Genomic DNA, 25,540 nt, shown 5'->3' on the forward strand with positions numbered 1-25,540 from the left:
AAGAATATTATCAATCAATGGAAAAAGAAGTTAAGATTGTGTTCTGTCATGGATTGCTTGCTCAAATGGAGAGGCTTACAATTCAATGAAGGTTCATGGAGGCCAAAGACTACTATCATTGAGGAGTTTCTATACCTTCAAAATGATCTTTTGGATGAAGAGTTTGCAAGTTAGGAGCTCTATTTTACTACAACCTACTCTCTATAAACTAGCATACCATTTGAAACTTCCTTCCTCAACAAAGATTAGCAATGTCTTTCATGCAAGTCAATTAATGCCTTTATTGGTTCTCATGTTGATGAACACATACTAAAGGATATTAACAATCAATGGATAAAGAAGTTGAGATTGTGTTCTATCATGGACTACTTACTCAAATGGAAAGGCTTACCATTCAAAGAAGCTTCAAGGAGACCAAAGATTAGTATCATTGAGGTGTTTATATACCTTCAAAACTATATTTTGGATGAAGAGTCTACAAGATAGGAGCTCTATTTTACTACAATCTTGTCTCTATACAAAGATTAATAGCTTCCATAAGTTGAAAATATATGAAAAGAGCTTTATTTTGTCAATCAAAAGTATAACACTTTTTACACAACAAGATATACAATAAACTGCATTGTTACTCAATGTTGGATGAGCATACACTTGAAGAAAAATCCATCAAGCTAGCACCTTTTATGCCTCCATGTTGAAGCATATGTATGATACGTTACCTTGAACTCCAAAATCATCATTTCATTTAAAGATGTTGAAAGATTATAAACTCGTTGACATAGTGCTCTATTCTCATTACTACTACTAGGAGTTATTTTGTGCTATGCTCTCTTTTGTTTTGGGAAACGTAAACATTAAAGATAATATAGATTGTAATGAAGTGCTTGGCAAGCGTTTGGACATATATTTTTAACATATAATTGATAGACGCTTAATGCTACGACAGCCCAAGTATAAAAGATGCACGACGTGTTTTAACTTTACCACAACAATAAATTAATCATTTTCTTCATCTTTCATCTTCTTCAAGCTTTTATGACTCCTTTCATACTTCTATTTCATGACTTCTTTCATACTTCTATCTACACTTTCCCTATTCTCTCTTGTTCTAGTCACTCTTCTTTCTCTCTCTCCTATATTCATATACTCTCTCCTCAAGGCTCATTCACTTGTAAAAGCATTTCAAAATTAACCAAAAAAGAATGGGTTGAGTTCCACTAATTTGACACACTTAGAATATACCAAAAGTTACATGATTTTGATTTTAGATAACGCAACTTCATTGGAAGTAACTTATGTCATGATATGTTTGATTCATTTAGAAATGGAAAACTCAAAATGGTGGAATTGAAGAGACAAGAATCTACTTCTAACCATTCCACTTGTGCTTTATTGTAATTGATCGTAAAAGTTGGGAGCCCACTAGGTAATGACGAAAGAAGCCATCATGTAAATCACCTTCACCTTGGAGGAGACACGGTTTGAGTTTAAACTTCTCGCTATACTTTCATTAAATTTCTAGAGACCCTTCGCATCCTTTTGCACTAGTCATTAGACTTATGTTGTTGCTAGGAGGGCTTTCACTCCAAGGGGGCAACCTTTGATAAAGTAGTCAAACTTCCCACAAACTAAAATCCAAGTGATAGATTTCCAATTCAATTACAAGCTTAGCCAAGTCAATCTTGACAAGCTTTGGCATGAAGACAAAAGACATGTGGATGTCAAACCAAAAGAAGAGAAACCTTTGTGCTAAGTTGGAGAGTAGGTGGAGGATAAGTAGAAAGGAAAAGTAATTCATGAAACTTAAGGCCATGCAAGGACAATATTATTCGATCCACTATAATAGATAAGAGTGCAATCAACATACTATTGCATGTCCTCCCAGTACATTTTTAATAGGTATTCAATCAAGCGTTTCCCTTCACTACCATATTCTCTTTTGCAATGATGAAAGTGACTCTCAGAGCCCCTTCCTTCAAGATGCCACCTCCTCCTGAGGTTTGGTGGCATTTGCAAAGATGAGAGAATGCTGCATCTTACGGCTCCTGATCAAAATTGGAATTGAAATAGCAAATCTTGTTCATGGTTGTGGCTTCTAACCAAAATGTTCATTGGAATTTTTGTTAGATAGTGTAAGTCTCTGTATTTTTCTTGACACAAGCTTTCTACATATGGGTGTCTACAACATATAACACGAAGAGTTAAGTTATTTTCTGAAAATCTTTGTCCACTAAATTCCTAACACGCCACTCTTTCTTCCTTTTTTTCGCTAGATCCTCTAGTGCTCTCTCCAAATTTTCCCTTTAGTATTTCGTATGGTGAAGGAATTTGCATCAAACTCCTACTCTTGGCCTGTTGCTGTTGCCGCTTTAATTGCTTAGCTGAAAACTTAGGAGGAAGTTCTAAGGTTCACAACAGTACCACATGACACTAAAAGGATAAGTTTGCCCCACACTAGTAAGAATTGCTTGAATAAAGCCATCGGAAAAATCAAGGTGATCGCAACTGAGCAACAGTGGCAATTCTCAAAGAAGTGCACATGCCCATAAGGATTTTGGGTCTGGTAGCTGTTAGGCCTTGCATCAGAGGTGAGCATCTGCCAAATTGGATGCAGACATGCCCATCTTGTTTGCCTTTGAAGAGGATAAGCAAACAGCAAAGCTTACAAAGAATGAGTCAGTTACAACTTCTCACCAAGTCTGTCAGAAACTTCCAAAGCTTCATGGTCTTGTCTTCTGTTTTGATCATGATAGAAACGATGCCATCATAAGCACCATGTTCATCTTGGTCGGTTTTCTCTTCTCCTCTAATTTGACTGCTGCGAGCATCTCTTACCAGCCTCCGTAATTCCTAAAACAGGCAGTCCAATACATATAAGTTTCAAAAACACTTAACAAGTTCCTTGACACCATTAACCATAGCTTATAGCATCATGGGTAATGGATGGCTTGCTGAAATAATTCAAAAGGTGAGGGGCATCACAAAAACAAACACATCAGCATGTGTCAAGTGCATCACAAACACAAACAGAGCATATTGAGGAATATGGAAGGAATTACACGTTGAGAGACATCTAGCAATCCTGTGAGAACTAAAGATGGCCAAGATGAGAAAGCAAGTGAAATTCACAGGGGGGATTCGTGTGAACTGTACATGGATATAATACGTCTCATTATGAGCCTTGGTCCAACCAACAAGCCTAAAATAAAACCATTTTGGCTCTGACCCACATATCACACTCTCTCTTCAAAACCTTGCTTGATCCAAGAGCCTACCAAAATTCATGGACATCTGAACTTTCTTGCACAAAAGGATTGCAGATGTCCAATCCTTCTGCAAAAGAGCATGCAGAGTTTCATTTTTAGTACAACTTGCCTAAAAACTGCTAGAGGGAACTTCTCTTGATATAATGTGAAGGAAAACATACAAGGGCATCATGCTAGCCTTAAGACTTCCTGCTGCTCATTTAGATTTATTTACTTGTAGTGAATTCTGGATGCCAGCATCATTTGAACTTTCCATCTTTAAATATTGGTCAGTTAAGAACTATCGAGCTGAAAGCAACAGACTATTTTCCAAGTATCATAAAGTCAATGAGCATATGGTTTTGTTCGACTATTCAGACCAACGTGATAGAGCCACTCATATATCCAGCTTCTGCAAACATGCCAATTAACAGTACTTACACAGAGATGAGAAGAACAAGAGTACCTGACGATCGAAATCTGCAGAGCGGATAGAATAGATTTCTGCAGATACATCTGTGTCTCCTGATAGTAGTCCTTGGAGCCACCGTTCTGCCGTGTCCTCAACATGATTCTGGTCCTAAAAAGAGGGCAACAAGAATTTTATCTTTGTGATCAATTGTAAATGTTCAAGAATCCTAGTCTGAGCTGTAACCATCACCTAAACTTGCCTCTTCTCAAGTGAGTGTAAGTAACTTGTTAATTACCTACTGTTAAGATCAGTAAGTCGAGAGGTAGTTTGAAGATAGTGGTGTTAGGAATGGTGTGTGAAGTCGAATTAGAATCCAATGCGTAGAGACAGAATCCAAGCGGAATATACCAGTGTCGCATGCAATATACCTCTATTCCATGTGGTTTTACTGACTAGCCTAGACTACATATGTGCTCTACTGTTGAAGGAGTAATGTGTTGCAGCCCTAATTAAAGGGGCAGTTGGAGATTAGCATCTAAAATACAGCCAAGACTAAGGCTGGATCCAGAAGTTTCAGAGGCTCACCAGCTGAGTGGTTTCCAGAGCAACATTCCAACATTGAGAAACATAAGTATTTTTTCGATCAAAGTGTCCTTTTCCAAGCCACCTTAAAATAAGTCGGTCACATACCCTTCATCTTGCTCCATTGGGTTTGAGATAGTAAGCAAGCTATGAAAGCAACCTAATAACAGCCTTCATCAATTATCCTCAATCACCAAGCCAATGGTTACATCCTTGGACATCCATGGGTTGAGCTAAAGAAAATGCATTACCAACTTAAAACCCTAATTAGCTCTTTAAAACAGCCCCAAAACACAAAATTACCAAACTTTCCTGGAGAGTTACCAAAGTGTGTGGCCCATAAGCCAAAGATCTAATTCTAGGAGGATCCACGTCTATAAATAGAAGGCTGCCCACCACCCAGCCCTAATATTGTCTTGCAAATTGTTGGCACAATGTTAATTGCTGTCTGCACCCCTCTCCAAGTGGATATCTCAGTTCCTGGGTCCTGTCCCTCAGCCAGGCACTTGCATCAGCCTCCTCTACTGCTGCATTTGCTGCAGCCCAGCCCTCTCTGGCCAGTTTCAGCCAAGTGACACCACCCTGGGTCGCATTTTGCTATCCAGAGCCTCCACACACAGCAGAGGTCATCAATCAAGCTCCCACCAGGTCTTTTCATACCACTGTATGCTGGTTGCAGCTGCTGCCCTACTCATTCTCTGTGTCCAGGGTCTGACAACTGCTGTCCATGTGCTTTCAGATCAGTCATCTTCAATGTCAGCCTTGTGTTTTCCAAATAGTGCAACCTGCACTACCATTTACAGCAGCTGGTCAATGCTTTGAGGCTACCTACTACAATTCGGGATTCATTGAAAGTACAACACACTCTCCAACTCGTCTCTACCCCAATCCATTCTGAGCAACGGGAGTTTGAGGTTTTGTATTCACTCTTGCACAATGTGTTTACTACATTAAGCATCATATTATTCATTCTTCATTCTTCAATCTTCATTGTCTTTGAGTTGCTCTTCACCTCTATGTTCTTCTATTATCACTTTGTGTTTTGTCATATATTTGTGTTTATCTTTGGTGCTCAAGTATTTCTTTACACCAAGATGGGCACCTACAACATTCGCCATTAACCACTAAACATGGGGTCACTAGGCATGAATGCACCCAAAGGTTCAAGTGTCTCTTAGTATGCATGCGCGACACAACATCCCATCCAAAAGTACCAAAGACCCATCAAGTTTGGATCTAAATTGTCATGATCTCGTGAGCTTCAAATGGTGCTTTAATATTGATGAATACCCCCATAGATCTCCAACATACACATGAAACATGGCATATGCCGTATGAGCATAAAGAAAAACATGAAAGGGATAGACATTAAACTCACCAAAGCCAAACAAGCTCACCCTTAAGCTCCAATGCCTTGGATTGCATACGAAGCATTATTAGCACATACAATTGATCCCCCCTTTGTACATTTGCATATGATACAAACAAGTCACAAAGGGATGTTATGTGCTTGGAAGCATCACTGTCCAAATACCATGTATTGTTGTGTTTTACCAATAATAAGCCATTTGCATAAGAAGAAGGATCGTAGAAATAGAAACAACACACAATCAAAGCATAAGATTGGCCAATTTCCAAACTTGCTAAATGTGTTGTTGCATCCTTCGCAATTCCTAAATTTTCAGCACTAGTCATGCCTAATTGCTTTCTTTTTCCACTACCAATCCTCATTTTGCATTCCTCGATGATATGCCTCTTTTTCCTACAAAAATTCTCTCTTTTTCTTGGCACCCTCATCCTTGGTGCTTGAAGAGTCCGTAGAAGAGGCTAATTTGTTTCCCTTGTTTCTATGGCTGGCTGTGAATTCTTGATTTTCCATGCTTACACTTAAGTGATTCACTTGTGAATACTCTATGAGAGTGCACAATGGGAGGGAAACACGAACATAGAGAGAAGCAAAGAAAGAGAAAGAGAGGAAGCAGAAGATGAAGAAAGAATATTGTACTTACTTAAGAAGAATGTTAATACAATGATGATGGATTGATCAATCCCTGCATGCAACCCAAAGCATCAATGAGGGCACTAGATTAGGCTGATGACAATGGCAGCACCAAGCACGAAGAGTCGGAGTAGTGTGCACCTGCAAAGGGAAGACTAAAGACTAAAGAGTGTGTGTGTCTCCCAAATGGGGGGCTGGCTATAAATAGCCATAAATGCCCAAATCTAGCCGACCGGCACCACTAGGTGCCAAAATGGTTGGTCAACTAGCATCTAATGCTGGTCACTAAAGAAAATCGCCAAAAGAAAATAGAGGTGACCCCAAAAAAAATCCCAAAATGACGACGACAATGTTCGGCAAGTGTAGGTAAACTATGGAAAGTAGTCACTCGCCTAGGAATGCACATAGGAAGTTGACAAATAAAGAAAACGCACCTAAACTGCCAAAGCTCCTATCTCTCCGTCAAACTTTAACAATAGCTCACAACTGGGAGATGACAAACTAACATAACTAACATAAGCAAGCTAACATCCCCTCTTAAATCTTGGGAGTGTCTGGAGACCTAGCAACCACATGTATGAAGCATAGAAACCTAGGGCAAAGGCTTCGTAAAGAGATCAGCTGTGTTGTCCTCCGTGGGACAATAGGCCACCGCTAACTCGGAATCCACGATCCACTCTCTAACATAGTGATACTAAGCCTTGATGTGCTTCATGTGAGCATGAAATACAAGATTCTTTGCCAGAGCTAGAGCACTTTGGTTGTCCACACACAACTCCGTAGATCCAAGCTAAGAAAAATCAATCTCTACCAACATGTAACGAAGCCAAACCGCCTACATAGCTATAGAACATAATGCACAATACTTTGCCTCTATAGTAGAAGAAAGAGCCACAATAGGCTGCTCCTTGCTACTCCACGAGATAACTCCCGATCCCAGGAAAAAGGCAAAATCTATAGTGGACCTTTACAAATCCACATCACTTGCCCAATCAAAATCACTCCAACTAGGGAAAGTAACTCCCTCTCCATACATGATCCCGTAGAATCGAGGCCTCTATAAATAACGAAGAATGCACAAGGCCGCTCTCCAATGCTCGAGTGGGAGTCTTCATGCAAGAAGACAACAATGCCATAACAAAATAAATATTCAGCCGAGTGAGAATAAGCCAGATGAGAAAGCCAAGAAGACACCTATAAAGGGTGGCATCTATAAGGGGAGCTCCAACTACCAAACGCTTGAACTCACGGTCCATGGGGCAAGAAATAGGCCAACAATCGGCCATACCAAACTTCGAGAGAAGGTCAAAAATGTACATGTGCTACAAAATAAAAATGCCCTATGCCATCTAATAGAGCTCCAAGTCAAGGGAGAAATATATCATCCCAAGATCTATCATGTCAAACTCTTGTCGCAAAATCTCCCAAGTATAATCAACCTCCTGAGTAGAGCTCCCTATAATGATAAGATCATCCACGTACAAGATGAGAAAAACACACCTGTCACCCTTAACCTTGAAGTATAGGTTGGAGTCATGAGCTGATCGATAGAAGCCACTCTGTAGAAAGAAGTGATCAATCCTTTGGTACCAAGCATGAGAAGCCTACTTCAGGCCATAGAGGCCCTTCCACAATCTATGGACATGGTCCTCCTTCCCCTGCACAAGAAAACCTAGAAGCTATGAATCTCCTCCTAAAGGACACCATTCAAGAAGACAGACTTGACATACATCCCATAAACAGGCCAGCAATGGTAGGCTGTCTATAAGAGCCAAAACAAGCCGAATACTAGGCATCCAAGCTGTAGGTGCAAAAGTCTCAAAATAGTCCAAGCTTACCCTCTAAGCAAAACCCTTGGCTATAAGCCTAGATTTGTGCTTATCCAAGGAGCCATCTGCAAGGCACTTAGTCTTATAAACCCACTTCACACCTATCACCTTCTGCTTTGGGAGACGCAAAACCAATTCCCAAGTTTGATTCCACTCAATAGAATCCACCTCCTCCTACATGGCTTGTCACCAAATATCCTATGCAAGAGCATCCTCAACTCTAGTAGGCTCACTGGCATGAAGAATCTGTGACATAAGAGTATAGTTCACACAAAGTGAACTATTCCGCTGGGCCCGTAAGCAAACTATTCTATGTGAACATGTAGGGGAAGCAAAAAAGTGAGAAACACTTGAATCCTGCATGAGCTGTCGGTACCAATAAGGAATCTGAATAGGCTCATCCTGCTGGGAGGGAGACTGAGTAGCCTCCAAACCTACAATGCACTTGTCTATGAAAGAGACTCCCCCTTACCAAGAGAAGGTAAATCCTCTTCACCTAAAGAAGACTCCTCCCTTGACGGATTAGCCCTAGAAGACTCCGAAGGGGAGCTGAAGGGGTGGAAGTATGTGATGAAGAAGAAGAAGTAGTCGCATCCGTCAAAGGTCGTAGGGAAGCTGGAGTAAAGGGTGGAGAAGGAGAAGGGGAAGGAGCCAAAGACAAAGAAGGGGTGCTAAGAGGCAACTTGAAAGGAAGAAGAGGAACTCAAGGTGAGGGAGGGTCAATCAATAACGAAGAATTACCTGGAATAGAACCATCAATAGGATCCTCAGAGGCTGAAGCCTCATCAAAGATCACATCCCTGCTCACCTCAAGCTTCCGTGTCTTCAGGTCGTAGAGGAGTCAATAGGCCTTCGTGGTAATGTTGTAGCCCACAAAGATGAGCTTCCTAAACTTCAAGTAAAGCTTCATCTTCCTCTTCTTCTTGTCCACATGGACAAATGTATCACACACAAAGATACAAAAGTGAGACATGGAGAGCTTCCGATCAGAGAAAGCCTCATAGATAGTCATGTCTTGTAATGCAAAAGTCGGGAAACAGTTGCAGATGTAAACCACAATAGCCACCGCCTCACCTAGGGAATGAGGAAGACCCCAATACTTCAACATCGATCGGGCCATCTCTAGTATGGTCTGATTCGCATGCTCCACCACACTATTCTCTGAAGGTGTGTTTGGATGGATATACTCGACCCGAATGCCATGATCCCTGCAAAACTGAGTAGAAGATTGTCTGCCTGGCAATAAAGAAATAATCCCCACTCCTCGAACAGGAACGGTAGAGTTGTCACCAATGGTGAATGTGCCCCCTCTAACACTCAGATCCTGAAGCCAATACTGTCTATAGGTCATGTGAGAAGAGACCCCACTAACGAGCCAAGGCTTTTCCTTAATGAAAGAAACAAGAGCTGTATCCTTCTCAACAAATACATGCACAAAGACACACTCTATCATCACCGGGGTAACCTTTGTATCTTTCGAATCCTTCTCCTTTGGCTTCAAATGGGGCCACTTTTGCCGACACTTCTCTTCAAGATGAGTGCCCTTTTCACAATGCGGGCACTTGGGTTTCTTCTTTTTCTTCTCATCCTTCTTGTCCCCTTGCTTCTTGCCCTTGGCTTGCGCCTTCTTCTTCCTCCCTCTGTATGTACTTGCAATGAATGCCTTGGTGGAGCCAAAACCACTGCCCCCAACATCTCTAAGTCGCTTGTCATACTCCAAGACAAGCGATGAAAGCTCCACCCATAAGAGAGTCTCACGGATCCTCGATGTGATAAGGCTAGTGTAGAAGACATTGAACCGAGAAAATAGCAGTTGGGTCAAAAGGATCATAGCCACGTGAGAGTGAGCAACGGAAGTAGGAACACGAACACACACACACACACACACACAGAGGGAGAGAGCAGAAAATGAAGGAAGAAATATTGCACTGACTGAAATGAATGCTGGATACAAAGCTGTGGATTGATCAGTCTCTGCACGCAACCCGGAGCGTCAATGAGGGCACCAAATCAGGGTGGAAAAGATGGCAGCACCAATGTCAAAGAGGAGAGGGAGCAGTGTGTGCTGGATCTGCAAGAAGAAGTGAATGAGAATGACTAGGGGGGCTGCTATACATAGCCCCAAACCTCCAAATCTGGCCGACTTGCTGGCAGCAGCCTTAAAACTGGCTGGCTGCATAGAAAATGCCCTAATTGGGCAGACTGCCACCCAAAAAAGAAATGCACACTAAAATAGCAATACCCTAGACTGACAGAGCTCCTCTATCTCCTACCACACTCTGACAGGACCTCACAACTAGGAGATGACAAACTGACATACAAAATAGGGCAAACTAACACCCCCTCTCAGATCCTGAGAGGGTCTGAAGACCTAACAATCTCATGTGATGAAGCAAAGAAGCTTGAGACAAAGGCTTTGTGAAGAGATCAGCCGCATTGTCCACCGTGGGACATTAGGCCACTGCCAGCTCTGAATCCATGATCCACTCTCGAACATAGTGGTACTGAACCTCAATGTCCTTTGTGCAAGCATGAAACACTGGGTTCTTAGCCAGAGCAAGGGCACTTTGGTCGTCCACGCGTAACTATGTAGGTCTTGTCTATGGAAAGCCAATATCTGCCAACATACGACGGAGCCAAATGGCCTCCATAGCGATCGAACATAAGGCTCGATACTCAACCTCGATAGAAGAAAGAGCCATAGTAGGCTGCTTCTTGCTACTCCAAGAGACAGCTCTTGATCCAAGGGAAAATGCATAACCTGTAGTGGATCGTCTCGAAGCCACATCACCTACCTAATCAGAATCACTCCATCCAGACAGAGTGACCCCCCCCAATACATGATCCCATGGATTGAGTCCCTTGCAAATACCAAAGGACACGCAAGGCAGCCCTCCAATGGTCCTATGTGGGAGTCTCATAAAAGAAGACAACAAAGCCACCACAAAAGAGATATCCGACCAAGTGTGGATAAGCCAGATAAAAGAGCCAACAAGGCACCTGTAACGGGTAGGATCAATAAGGGGAACTCCATCTGCCACAAGCTTGGACTCAAGGTCCATGAGGCAAGAAATAAGCCTACTCTCGGCCATACGAAACTCTAAAAGAAGCTCAGAGATGTACCTATGTTGCAAGATAAAAATGCCCTGTGCCATCTAATAGATCTCCAAGCAAAGAAAGAAGTGGAGGATCGCAAGATCAGTCATGTCAAACTCCTGCCAAAGAATAGTCCGAGTGTGATCCACCTCCTGAGTGGCGCTCCCTGTAATGATAAGATCATCAACATACAAAATCAGCAAAACACAACAGCCACCGACAACCTGGAAATATAGGTTGGGATCATGATCGGAGCTATGGAAACCACTCTGCACAAAGAAGTGGTCAATCCGCTGATACCAAGCACGAGGAGCCTGCTTTAGGCCGTAAAGGGCCTTCCACAACATATAGACATGATCCTCCTTCCCCTGCACAAGAAAACCGGGAGGCTATGAAACATAAATCTCCTCCTCAAGGATGCCATTCAAGAAGGTAGACTTGACATCCATCTGATAGATAGGCCAACGATGGGGAGCTGCAAGAGCCAAAATAACTCGAATAGTAGACATCTGAGCCGTAGGAGCAAAGGTCTCAAAATAATCCAATCTTGCCTACTGTGCAAAACCCTTGGCAACAAACCTAGCTTTATGTTTGTCCAAGAAACCATCGGCACAATACTTGGTCTTAAAGACCGACTTCACATCTATCACTTTTCGCTTCTTGAAACACAGTACAAGCTCCCAAGCCTGTCTCCAAACATCCTTTGCAAGAGCCCCCTCAGCAGTAGAAGGCTCGGAATCCTAAAGAATCTGAGACATAAGAGCATAGTTTACACAGAGTGAACTATCCCATTGGGCCTATAATTGAACTCATCGGCGTGGACTTGCAGGAGTAGCAAGAAAGTGAGAAACACCAAAATCCTGCATAAGCTGCCTGTACCACTGAGGAATCCTAGAGACTCCACTTGCTGCAAGGGAGACCGGGTAGCCTTTGAAACCTGCAAAGCACCTATCTGTGAAAGGGACTCCCCCGCACCAAGGGAAAGTAGATCCTCCTCATCATGAGAAGGCTCCCCCTCTAACGGTTGAGTATCCCTAGAAGACTCCGGAAGGGAGGCTGGAGGGGTAGAAGAACTCGACAAAGAAGAAGTCGCGTCCATCAAAGGCGGAAGGGAAGCCGAAGTAGAGGGTACAGAAGGAGGAGTGAGAGGAGGGGGAGGAGCCAAGGACGACGAAGGAGTGCTAAGAGGCAACCTGGAAGGAAAAGAGGGAGAGAGGGTGGGGGAGGGCCGTCAATGACAAAGTATCACCTATAACAGAACCATCAATAGGATCCTCGAAAGCCGCAGCCTCATCAAAGATCACATCCTTGCTCACCTCAATCTTCTATGTCATTAGGTCGTAGAGCCGATAGTCCTTCGTGGTCGTGCTATAGCCCACAAAGATAAGCCTTCGCGACTTCGAGTCGAGTTTCGTCTACCTCTTCTTCTTGTCCACATGGACATAGGCATCACATCGGAAGATGTGAAAGTGAGACACGGAAGGCTTCCTCCCAAAGAAAGCCTCAAAGGGGCTCGTGTCGTGTAAGGCCAAAGTCGGAGAACGGTTGCGGATGTGAACCGCAATAGCCGCCGCCTCATCCTAAAGGGAATGAGGAAGGCTCCAATGCTCCAGGCCATCTCCACCATGGTCCGATTTGCATGCTCCACCACACCATTCTCAGATGGTGTGTTTGGATGGAAATACTCCACCCGAATACCGTGATCCCTGCAAAACTGAGACAAGAGGTGAGAAGTAAACTCGATACCATGATCAGCTCATATACCAGGAACTTTGGAAGTAGTTTGCGTCTCAGCAAACACCTTCCACTCGCAAAATCAAGAGTATGCATTGCTCTTGTACTCCAAAAAATATGGCCACACATAACAACTAAAGTCGTCAACAATCAACATCAGATACTTAGCCTTCCCTAGGGAGGCCGTGCCCATAGGTCCAAAGATCGGTATGCACCAACTCCAGTGGAGAAGAGCCCGCCTGGAAGCAACCTGTGGGTGAGGCTGCCTATGTTGCTTGCCCCTCAAGCAACTGAGGCATAAAGTGTGAAGAGGAGGGAAATCAGGAAGTCCCTCCACCATGTTTCTCTGAGAGGCCTGCTAAATCGCATCAAGGTTTCGATGAACATAACGAGCATGCCAAAGCAGCCCAAGCTCCTGGGAAGCCCTTGCGGCTAAGGCTGTGAGCTTGTAGAGCCCACCCTCGTGTACCTGTCCAAAGAGTTGCACCTATAGAAGCATCCTCCACAATGATGGCATCCTAAGTAAAAATGACTCAGATACCTAGCTGTGTAAGACCATGGACAAACAAAAGGTTAAAACCCAAATCAGGTACATAAAGGAATTTGGCAAAAAAAGACTGTCTATCTCAGAACAAAGGTAAAGTCCCAACGCCTCAAACAAGGACAATAGAATTGTCACCAATGGTGATAGTGCCCCATTTGGAATGGACATCCTAAAGCCAATCCTTCCTAAAGGTCATGTGAGAAGATGCTACATTGTCCACAAGCCAAGGGTACTTCTGCCAACACTTCTCTTCAGGGTGAGTGCCCTTCCCACAGTGTGGGCATTTGGGCTTCTACTCCTTCGAATCTTTCTGGTCCTTTTCCTTCTTGTCCTTGGCCTTCTCCTTCTGCTTCTTCTTCTTTCCACCACCAGTACCTGCAGTAAAAGCCTTGATGGAGCCAGAACCACTGGCCCCCACCTCTTTGAGTCACTCGTCATGCTCCAAGACAAGCGGTGAAAGCTCCTCCCATAAGAGTTTCTTGCGGGTCCTCGAGGTGATAAGGCTGGTGTAGAAGACATCGAACCGAGGAGATGGCAACTGAGTCAAAAGAATCATAGCCATGTCTTCAAAGGAGATCTTCCATCCAAGAGAGGCAAGCTCACCCCTCATATCCTCCATCTTCGTGATGTGCTCCTTCATAGAAGGAGAAGCATCAAGACTGAGCAACCGCGACTTCTTCTCAAGGGAGATCTTGTGGGCAAATGTCTTGTGCTGATATAAATACGCAAGCTTCGCCCACACTTTCAATCGGCAACCTGCAAACGTGTACAAGAACAAAATCCTATAGACTCATAAAGAGAAAGGAACAGGCTCGAGAGTTGAGCCGATCCCATAAGGCGACACGGTCCATGGAGACCACATCATCAAGGTCTTCCTCAGGAAGAGGAATCGGTGAAGAAACAAGCACCCATAGATCAAAAGTGTCGAGGATGCACTCCGCTGTGCACGACCATAGGGAATAGTTGGAACCATCCAACTTGTCTTCCTTGGGAAAGGAAGGGAGAATGGGTACCCCTATTGAAAGAATCAGGAAAGGCATGCGAACATCCAATGGATACTTCTCTGACGGAACCTTCACAGTAGATGGAACCCTCTAAGATATAGGGATAGAAGAAGGATGAGTTTGAGGAGACTCATCCCATCTCCCAACACGAGACTCCTGATAGTGACGTCTCCGTTCAAAGATGGGTGAGAAAGAAGCTCCTCCGAGTCATCAAAGCCTGAAAACCTATAAGACATCCTTCAAATCTGTAATCACCAAGCAAGTTGCAACAAAAGACAAGCAGAATGGGCCACCTGCTCAAAGGAGACCAGAATAAATGCTATCGCCTGTAAAAGGAGAGAGAAAAATATGCCGCTTGGAGAGAAAAACTGCCACCTATCCTCGAAAAGAAGTCACCTCCTCATCAAGTGCTGTTGCGGACCCCCAGAGGGCTGCATTTGATGAAAACGCAGGCTGCAACCACCTTGAAGGCTGTCACTTCCACCACCAAGAGCACCAGAACAGAAAAACGCAGGTTGAGCAGGCTGCATTTCAGCCTGGGACTGCACCAGATGGCTGCAATGGGTGGAGAGAGGGCTAATTGGCTGGTCAGTGTCCTTTGCAATGGAAGCTCTCCTCCCTGCTCTCAGTTAGGCCATGATACCATGTGAGTGCGCAACGAAAGTAGGAACACGAACACAAAGAGAGAGTAGAGCAGAGTAGAGTAGTTTATTATCGTCCACGGAAGGCTAAATTATGACCCACGGGACCTTTCCAGATATACAATGATTCCCCTCCCCCATGGTAGGAAAGGGGTAGCTACGGTGAAAGAACAATCTATGTAGCATGGTTCTCCCGAAAGTGTTGGGAATAAAGGGCCATCTTGCTCTTTTATACGTGCACAGGTGTGAACACACCTTAACACTTGTACTTTCATACTTTCATATATATATATATATATATATATATATAACCTAAAGTGGAACACTCGTCATTGTACCCACAAATCGTGCTCACTCTCACTCTCTGTCTCTCTCTGCTGCTAACAATCCCTATGTGTCTCAATTCTCGCGCTCCCAATCACACTAAACTAGTATCAGAGCACAGAGTGCACGCTTCTCGAGGTAAAAGGCACCTCGTGTACAATTGTTGGGTGTGTGTCCGTCGGCAGACAGGAGAGTGGAAGCAGTCGTAGGTGGCACTGACAATCAGGCAAGATCACGGCAGGTCCAACGTGGACCAGCGGGTAGCAATGAGCAACAGCGGGCGTGACGGGCAACAGCCGTGACCAGGCGCACGCAACCAGGAGACGACCACTGTGGCAACGTGGCGACCAGTGTGGCAACATGGCGACTGACGAGCGTGCAACGGATGGGACCAGCGGGGCTCACGTGCACCAACTGATGGGCCAACGGACCCATCATCCATTTTTTTCCTCTTCAAAACTTTTTTTTGAAATTCCTCTTTCCCTACCGAGGGTTCACGTGTGGAGGCACAGCTTCCAATTTTAGTGCAATCCAAGCCCAGAAATTTGGGGCTTCTCTAGACTGAGTACTGTTCATGCAAATTTGAGGCATCCATGTTAGAAATTGCAGACATTGTGTGACCTTAAAGTGACTTAATCTTTATTTCCTAGGCAGCCAAACCAAAAGAGATTCGAACTCTTAACCATCATTTCAATTGGGGATTTCACCAAAATTATTGAAATTTTGCTCATCTGAGTGAAATTTCTCAACATTGGACCCATAAAATCTGGGGCTTTTACTGTATCAGTGAAATTCTATTCAGCTGAATCAGATTGGCTGACATTGGTGCACATCTGGACCCGAGAAATTTGGGGCTTTTGCAAAATTTTGTGCTAGCTGGTTGCCTTGAAGTTCTTGATTGATGAAGAATTTAAGGCTACGTTCTTGCTTTGCACTCTTCCAGAGAGTTGGGATACATTCAAGACTACTATGAGCAATTCTAATGCAATTCTTTTGTATGTAGATGTAGAGAGTGCTCTACTCATGGAAGAAATGAATCGACAAAACAATGCATCTAGTAAGTCTTCCAGTGCTTTACATACTAGGGGCAGATCACAACAGAAAGGCAAATCTGATAGCAAGGGACGCAGTAAATCACGTGGCAAAGATGTTGAATGCCATCATTGTGGCAAGAAGGGTCACTTTAAATGTGACAACTACAAATGGAAGAAAGAGAAAGGAAAGGACAAGAAAACAAATGATAGCAAGGAAGAGAAGAAAGAGAGTCAACCTAAGAAGAGTAGTGTCAAAATTGAAGAGGTGAATGTTTCAATGTAGTCACTCATGACAGTGACAGTGGGAATGGCGTACTCTTTGTCTCTTCACACTTTGGTGCACATCCTTTACTTGCAAATACAGATGATGGCATGCATACCTGGATTCTCGATTCAGGTGCTTCCTTTCATGTCACCCCTCATCGTGAGTGGTTTTCTGCCTACACAGGGGGTCAACATGGTGTTGTCCATTTTGGAGACAACTAGCATGTGACATTGCAGGTATTGGCAGTGTGCAGTTGCAGTTTCAGCATGGCTCTATCTTCACATTTCGGCATGTACAGCATGTACCTCAGCTCAAGAAGAGCTTGATTAGCACAGGGCAGCTAGATAATGATGGATTTCATACCACCTTTGGTGATGGAAAAAAAAAATTGTAAGGAATCTAGAGTGATTGCCAAAGGTTATAAAAGTGATACCTTGTATCCTCTCCATGTATCTAGTGTGAGTGACCATATTGTTACCGTGACCGAGCAGCCAAGTGTTTCTTTGTGGCATGGCCGGTTGGGACACATGAGTCAAATTGGAATGAAAGTGCTCTCTCGTTTGGGTTACTTGCCTTGTCTTCGTTATGCTGATTTTGAGCAAATTGTGATCATTGTGTTTATGGTAAACATGCACAGACGTCTCATAAAAAGTCTCTTTCACTGAAATCTTCTCCTCTAGGTTAGTACATTCCGATGTATGTCAGATGCCAGGATTATCTTTAAAGGGAAAGAAATATTTTGTCACCTTTGTCAATGATACTACACAGAAGGTATGGGTTTACCCTATTCGTAACAAGGATGAAGTACTTGACAAATTTAAAAAATTCTTGGCTTTGGTTGAAAATCAAATTGATAAGACACTCAAGTATCTTCGCTTTGACAATGGTGGGCAATATGTGTCCAAGGCCTTTTAGTCATTTTGTGACAGCAAAGGGATAAAGAGGGAGCTCACTGCCCCTCATAATCCACCCCAAAATGGAGTTGCAGAACGTATGAATCGGACCATACAGGATAAGGTCCGTACCATGCTGTCTCATGTCGCATTACCCCATGGTTTTTGGGCAGAGGCTGTTATGACAGCCGTACACTTGATTAATTAGTTACCAAACAAGTCTTTAGGAGGGGAGTTCAGAAGTGTGGCCGGTAAGCCACCTTCATATGCTCACTTGAAAGTGTTTGGCTTCAAGGCTTTTGTGCACATTCGTAAAGAAAAACGCAGCAAACTTGAGCCAAAGTCCTATAAATGCATTTTCCTAGGATATGGTGACAAGGGTGAAATGGGATATAGATTATGAGATCCCAAGAAAAGAAAAGTAGACCATTTTGGACTTGGCTGCAACTAAAGATATGGAGCTCATACAGATGGATGTAAAGACTGCATTCTTACATGATGATCTGCATGAAGACATATATATGCAGCAGCCTGAAGGGTTTGTTGAAAAAGGGAAAGAGAATATGGTATGTAAACTCAAAAGGAGTTTGTATGGACTGAAACAAGCACCAAGAGAATAGTATCATAAGTTTGATACATTTATGCATTCTCAAGGTTTCCATAGAAGTCAAGTGGATCATTGCTTGTACACCAAGAAGGCAACAAATGGCAGCCTGATTATCTTGGTTCTGTATGTTGATGACATGCTGATTGCTGGCAGGGATACTCATGCCTTGGACTCACTAAAGCAAAGCCTTCATGGCAGCTTTGACATGAAGGATCTTGGTGATGCAAATCACCTTCTTGGCATGAGAATAATCAGAGATAGGTCCAAAGGATTACTCTATCTATCTCAACAAGTGTATATCTCAAAGGTTTTGCAGCATTTCAATATGGAGGGAGGGAAAACAATTGGGGTTCCATTGCCTCCATATGTGGAACTCAGAGCAGAGGACAGCCCCACATTTGATGATGAGAAGGCTGAAATGGCCAAGATACCATATGCTTCAACTGTTGGCAGTTTGATGTATGCTATGGTTACTACACGTCCTAACATTGCCTTTGCAGTGGGAGTGGTTAGCAAATACATAGCAAACCCTGGTAAAAAGCATTGGGTAGCAGTGAAAGGTATTATGAGATACCTCAAAGGTACAAAGGAGTTGTGAATCTACTTTGGAAAGCAAAACGCATCTGTTGTTGGCTTTATGGATGCGGACTATGCTGGTCATATGGATTGCAGAAAGTCCACTTCTGGGTATGTGTTTACTTTCACAGGAGGATCAATCTCTTAGATCTCTAGGCTACAAAAGTGTGTTACATTGTCTACTACAAAGGCAGAGTATGTGGCTGCCACTGAGGCATGCAAGGAGACTTTATGGCTTTCACGTCTGGTGGGAGAGCTTTGCATTACAGAGTTACCTGTTCTCCATTGTGATAGTCAGAGTACTATCATGCTAGCTCGGAATCCCGTCTTTCATGCAAAGACAGTACATACAAGTGAAGTACCACTTCATTAGAGATGTACTCGATAGCAAGAGCATTGAGCTTGTCAAAGTGCATACACATGATAATCCTGCAAACCTTCTCACGAAAGGTCTTTCAACAAAGCGGTTTGCTCATTGTCGACAAATGATGGGAGTTGGATAGATATATGTATTTCAGCTTTGTACATACCTAGACTTAGCTAATTATTTTCTCCTCTTGAGGCACATTGCCTTTTGGTGGGAGGTTGTTGGGAATAAAGGGCCATCGTGCTCTTTTATACGTGCACGGGTGTTAATACACCCTTAGCACTTGTACATACATACATACATACATACATACATATATATATATATATATATATATATATATATATATATATATATATATATATATATATATATATATATGAAAAACCTAAAGCAGAACACTCGTCATTGTACCCACAAATCGTGCTCTTTCACTCTCTATCTCTCTCTACTGCTAACAATCCTTGCGTGTCTCAATCCTCACGCTCCTAGTCACTACAGAAAGCGTAACGTGCGGGTGATGAGAGCCTCTAACTTCGATATAGGAGTAGTGGTCAAAAACTGGTGAAGTGGCCTCTATAAAGGGATATCAAAGTCAACCCGTATGTGTGCATATGCTGGGCATGTCATAACCATGTGCTCCTCTGATTCTACACTCTGTAATCCACACAACTTGCATAACCTCATCTCTCTTGCCTGTCCACTCCATGCACCTGTCTCGATCAATAAAGTGTGTGATCGAGTTCGAAGTCGTGCAATACTCCGTCTAAATACCACTGAGAGCTGTGGGCTGATTGGTCCCTGCACGCAGCCCGAAGCGTCAATGAGAGCACCACATCAGACTGGAAAAGATGGCAGCAACGATGTCAGAGAGGAGAGGGAGTAATACGGGACTGCTATATATAGCACCCAACCTCCAGATCTGGCCAGCCTGCTGGCGGCAGCCTTAAAACCGGTCAACTATCTAAGAATGGGCCGACTACATAGAAAATGCCCTAATTGGGCAAACTGCCACCCAAAAAAGAAATGCACACTAAAATAGCAATACCCTAGACTGACATAGCTCCTCTGTCTCCTACTAGACTCTCACAGGAGCTCACAACCAGGAGATGACAAACTGGCATACAAAATAGGGTAGGCTAACAATATCTTCAAGGGATATCATCTGACCAAGAGAGGCAAGCTCACCTCTCATGTCCTCCATCTTTGTGATGTGCTCCTTCATAGAGGAGGAATCATCAAGACTAAGCATCCGCAACTTCTTCTCAAGGAAAATCTTGTGGGCAAACGTCTTGTGTTGGTACAAAGATGCAAGCTTCGTCCACACTTCCACCGCGGTCTTCAACCTCCAATCATGCACAAGGACAAAATCTTACAAACTCATAAAGAGGAAGGATTGGGGTTGACAGTTAAGCCGATCCCACAAGGCTACTCGATCCATAGAAGTCTCATCTACTAGATCCTCCTTAGGACACGGGATGGAATCTAAAACAAGAACCCAAAGATCGAAGGTGCCGAGTATGCACTCCACCTTAGATGACCACAGTAAAAAGTTTGAACCATCAAGTTTGTTTTCTTTGGGTAATGAAGGTAAGACAGGCACCTATACCGAAGGTATCAAGGACAAAATCTTCACTTCAGACAAAGCCTTCTATGATAGATGAATAGAAGGGGGACATGTAAACAAGGAACTCGTCTCGCCGACTATAATCACGATAATTGCGTCTTCGCTCAAAAGAGTGTATATAAAAAAAGCTCCCCCTCTAAGTCATCAAAGCTCATAAACTGATGAGATATCTTCGATCCTGCAATCACCCAAAATTTTGCATTTTGATGGAGACAGCAAGAAAGACAGAAGGCAATCACCTACAAAGACTGTAGATGCGTCGTTTGTCAGGGAAAAGCTGCCATCTCCAACCAGTAAGTGGTCACCTACACCAAGGTGTTGTCACCTACAAAATGCAAATTTATGTTTTCTACAAAATACAGAAAAAGATGTCGCCTAATGCCTGAATGCCATCACCCGAGTCCAAGAGACTATCGCCTAGCTGTTAGGAAGATCAAATGAACAATGGGCTGTAAACGCTGTAAACGCAGTAAACACAAGCTGAAAATGTGTGTTTTGAAGATCTAGCCTGCTCCTCCACCATGAAAACCTGCTCTTTTACAAGAAATATCCAAACTATGTCCTCACTTAGGCTCTAATACCATGTGAGAGTTCGCAATGGAAGAGAAACATGAACGCAAGAGAAACACGAACGTAGAGAGAGCTGAGAGAGAGAAAGAGAGGAAGCAAAAGATGAAGAAAAAATACTACACTAACTGAAGAAGAATATTGATACAATGATGATGGACTTATTAGTCCTTGCACACAGTCCAAAGCGTCAGTGAGGGCACCAAATCAGGCTGATGACGATGACAACACCAAGCACGAAGAGTCGGAGTGTCGAAATGTGTACCTACAAAGGGAAGACTAGAGACTAAAGAGTATGTGTATCTGCCAAGTGGAGGGGCTGGCTATAAATAGCCATAAATGCCCAAATCTGGCCAACCTACACCAATAGGTGCCAAAAAAGCTGGCCGACCAGCATTTAATGCTTGTCACTGAAGAAAATGCCAAAAAAAAATAGGGGTGACCTTGCAAAAATCTGTAATGACAATGGCAATGTCTGACAGGTGTAAGCAAACCGTGAAAAGCAATAGCTGGCCCAAGAATGCACACAGGAAGTCAAAAAATAAAGAAAATGCACCTAAACTGCCACAGCTTCTATCTCTTTTGTCAAATTCTGACAAGAGCTTATAACCAAGAGATGACAGACTGACATAACTAACATAGGCAAGCTAATATACTCTTCTTGCAATAACAATGACACCAATGCATCAAATGTGTATGCATCAACACATCCTTTTGCAAGCAAGCAAAGTGTAATGATGAAACTCTAATAAGACTCAAGTAGGTAAGCCAAGATTGTAGAAACAAAAGAAACATCAAGAATAATCTCATTGATATTAGCGACCTACTCCGTTATATCACAGGTAGGCATCCACCAAATCACCCTCTCTCATGTGCTCCATCTCAAGCTATTTACCCAAGTAGACCACGTGAGCCTCATTGCACATCAAACACAAAGAAGCAAGTTTATCCCAAGCATCCTTGGCCATTATGCATGTATGTGCGGAATAATCCATCTCTTGCACAGCAGTGCAATCAAAGCATGTGCCTTGGCATCTCTCCCATCCCATCTCAATTGATCAGCAATGGGAGGTGTAATAGGAGTTGGAGCAAAAGATATGCTTGTGACAGTGGATAAACTCGATCTGTCTGCGACAAGTACCCACTACACGGTTAACATCATTCTATCTCTTGGTTACACTAACTGCTCACCACAATCAACCACTCCACAAAACGAACTGCCAAAATTATTATTTTTTAAAAGCGGTTTCATTGCCTTTGCAAGTCCTACTAGGCCACTGGCCAGCCAAGCATCCTTTATCCAATGCCTTAGCCTCTAGGGTGACCCTTTGGATTCTTGAGATAAGACAACCATCACCATTGTCGTCTTGGAAGGCCAGTGGTGGACAACTGATATGCACCCTTTGTCCAATGCCTTGGCCCATTGGGATGGGACACCTCCAGCTATTACGGGATGAGCTATATTTTGTAGTCCCTCCTAGATTCCAATTTTGGGCCTAGAGGGGATTTCTAACTTTAAAATGCATTAAAAACTTAAAACATGTAATAAGCTTATTGGAACAGCCCCAAAACATGTGATTACCAAACTCGACATTAAAATTACCAAAATTTTCCTAGAGAATGTCTATGTCTCATAAGCCAAACCCTAATTTAGGAGGATCCACGCATCTTTACATACAAGGCTGTCCTTCCAATCAGTCAGTCCTGTTCTTGCAGATTCTCCAACATCTCACACCTTCCTTCCACCGCTGTTTACACCCCTCCATTAGTGGATATCTCAGTTCGCGGTGCTGCCAGCTTGTGTCCAGCTCCTGGCAACCTGTCCTAACTGCCCAGATTCCTGCATTTGCTACTGCCAACTCCTGTACAACCTGTCCACACAGTTTACCAACCATCACCACAAAAATCTGGAGATCAGATTGCTGTGTTTTACTGCAGACAGCTCTTCTCCAGCCAGTTTGCACACTTTGCAACAGTCACAGCTTCCCACAGCCAGCAAAAGGCTGTGTTTTGCAGTCCCAGCAGCTGCCTACATCATCTTCTTCATCATCAACCTGCTGCCTGCTATTTCTAAGCTGACACTGCCTCTTTCAGCCTGATCCAAATGCACAGATCTGGATTTGCAGCTGCTGATCACTCATAGAGACTACCTGCTATGTTTTGAGATCCATACAAAGTACATCACACTTCTCAGCTCATCTCTCTGCCTCGGTCTTTCAAAGACACAGGAGGTCGAGGTTTAGTGTCCACTCTACACTGTGTTTACTGCATTGAGCATTGTATTCATCATTCATTCTTCTTGCATCTTCATTGTCTTTGAGTTACTCTTCAAATCTAAGTTCTATCATTATCACTCAATACTTTGTCGTACACTTGTGTCTATCTTCTATGTTCTGGTGTTTCTTTGCAACCACAACCAAGGACAACCGTGTTTTGCTGCCCAAACAGCCACTCCACTACTGCTGCCGATTGCAAACTGCCAAGGTACCTTTGCAGCCTGCCACAGGCTCTCAGTGGTAGATGACCATTTTCTCTTCACTCAACTCAGGCTGCCTAACAAACATACTTCGCATAATTAAGAGGCAGTAAATAGAAGTGGAGTGTTAGGAGGCTATAGTATGACTTGCTTAAATTATGTTTGTTAATCATGAGTGGCAAGGTTCGCAAGGCCTATCCAGAGATAACCAATCTCACTTAAACTTGATAGAAGATGCAAAGGAGAGTAGAAATAAAAGAAGATGACAAGAAAAGAAGGTGCTTTGCCCTCTCCCACATACCACTATCTGAGGGTATGTAATGAAGATTGCAGAGAGGGAAGCAGAGATTGAAAGACACTATTATATTGTCCTTTGTTGTACATATTCAATCTCAGAATCCAATGAAAACCTAACAAGAGATACAAATACAAATATACAAATACAAGAACCGATCGATCTTTACCTCCTCTTCTGTATCTTCCTCATCGGCTGTACTTTCCCCTTCTGTTGTAGCCTCCTCATCTGCCATACCCTCCCGATGCACATTGCTGTTGATTTCACTATGCTCAGAAAATACACCCTCCACGTCTCCACTCTTGATTGCCTTGATGACTGATTCCATCAGAGCAGGATCTGCACTCCTTAGCATTCCACCTGAACTAACATAGTGGGGATTGAGACTTCACATCAATAGAAAAGCTTTCAAAATGAAGCAACAGATATGGAACAGATTAATATGCGTACCCACAAGGTTAAGTTGCCGTCTTCTTGCACCTTTTCCATCACGCCCAATTTTCTAAGTGAGATTCAATGAATTCTTAGCTTTAAACACGAATGCAGCATCAATAGAGCTTGCTAACAAATCAGGATATGACTCCAAATACCTTCACGATTTTGATGGCATCGAAAACCGCTTCGTTCAAGCTACCCCATCTGCAGAATGCACGGTGCATCATCACCGAAGAATCTCAAGCAGTACATGAGCACTCTAGCCAACATGATGGCTTTCTCTTGCGGCCAAAATATTACACAGACCGAAGCTTAAAATAGATAATCATACTTGATGGCCTTGCGAAGCTGCACATCCGAGAAGCCCGACAGCTCGAGGGCCCAATCCACTGCTCTGATGGCTTCTCTCTTCTTCTGGCCTTTGCTTTTCTTCTGGACGAGCTCGTCGCAAGTGGCGGCAAGAGTGGCGCGGCCGCTGTGCCGATGCTGCTGCAGGGAGGGGGCAAAGGACGGAATTTGCAGCAGAAGACGGCAACCGAGACGCCGCTGCTGCTGTTGTAGGTGGTAGTTGAAGTGGCAGTAGTGCTGATGATGATGATGATGATGATGATGCAACCATAGGCGCAGCATCTCCTCGCTCTCCCGGGAAGATACGACCACCTCTCTCTCTGCCCCCCGCCCTTTAGATTGAGCTCGAGTTCCACGACGCGCGTCGCTGGGTCTAAGGGTGGTTACGACCACCTCTCTCTCTGCCCCCCGCCCTTTAGATTGAGCTAGAGTTCCACGACGCGCGTCGCTGGGTCTAAGGGTGGTTACATACAGCCTCGGGGCGCCGGGGTTATGTGCTTGCTTTGGTTACATGCTAAGCTGTGCCCAAATATTTCACCAAAGGTAGGTTGGCCCATTGGTAATGACATTGAGGTGTGTGGGGATTGGTGGGGTTTCAATTCTTGTGAGTTGTGCAATGCCCTTTTTGAATAAATGTGTT

General features: G+C 43.5%; 1 protein-coding gene across 1 annotated transcript; it reads right to left on the reverse strand.

Annotated features, from left to right (window-relative positions):
* Positions 1–1,896: 1,896 nt before the first annotated feature.
* LOC148016865 (kinesin-like protein) lies at positions 1,897–25,329 on the reverse strand. Its single transcript, XM_087662899.1, has 6 exons — positions 24,884–25,329; positions 24,708–24,756; positions 24,568–24,619; positions 24,287–24,477; positions 3,712–3,825; positions 1,897–2,850 (listed from the first exon to the last, which is right to left on the reverse strand). The coding sequence occupies exons 1-6, from the start codon at positions 25,180–25,182 to the stop codon at positions 2,677–2,679; spliced, it is 879 nt and encodes a 292-aa protein (XP_087519025.1). The 5' UTR covers positions 25,183–25,329; the 3' UTR covers positions 1,897–2,676.
* Between the last annotated feature and the right edge of the window lie 211 nt (positions 25,330–25,540).

The sequence above is a fragment of the Lygodium microphyllum genome, chromosome 22, assembly GCF_053477565.2.
Source record: "Lygodium microphyllum isolate KBCC chromosome 22, Lygodium_microphyllum_v1.1.10, whole genome shotgun sequence".
NCBI lineage: Eukaryota > Viridiplantae > Streptophyta > Polypodiopsida > Schizaeales > Lygodiaceae > Lygodium > Lygodium microphyllum.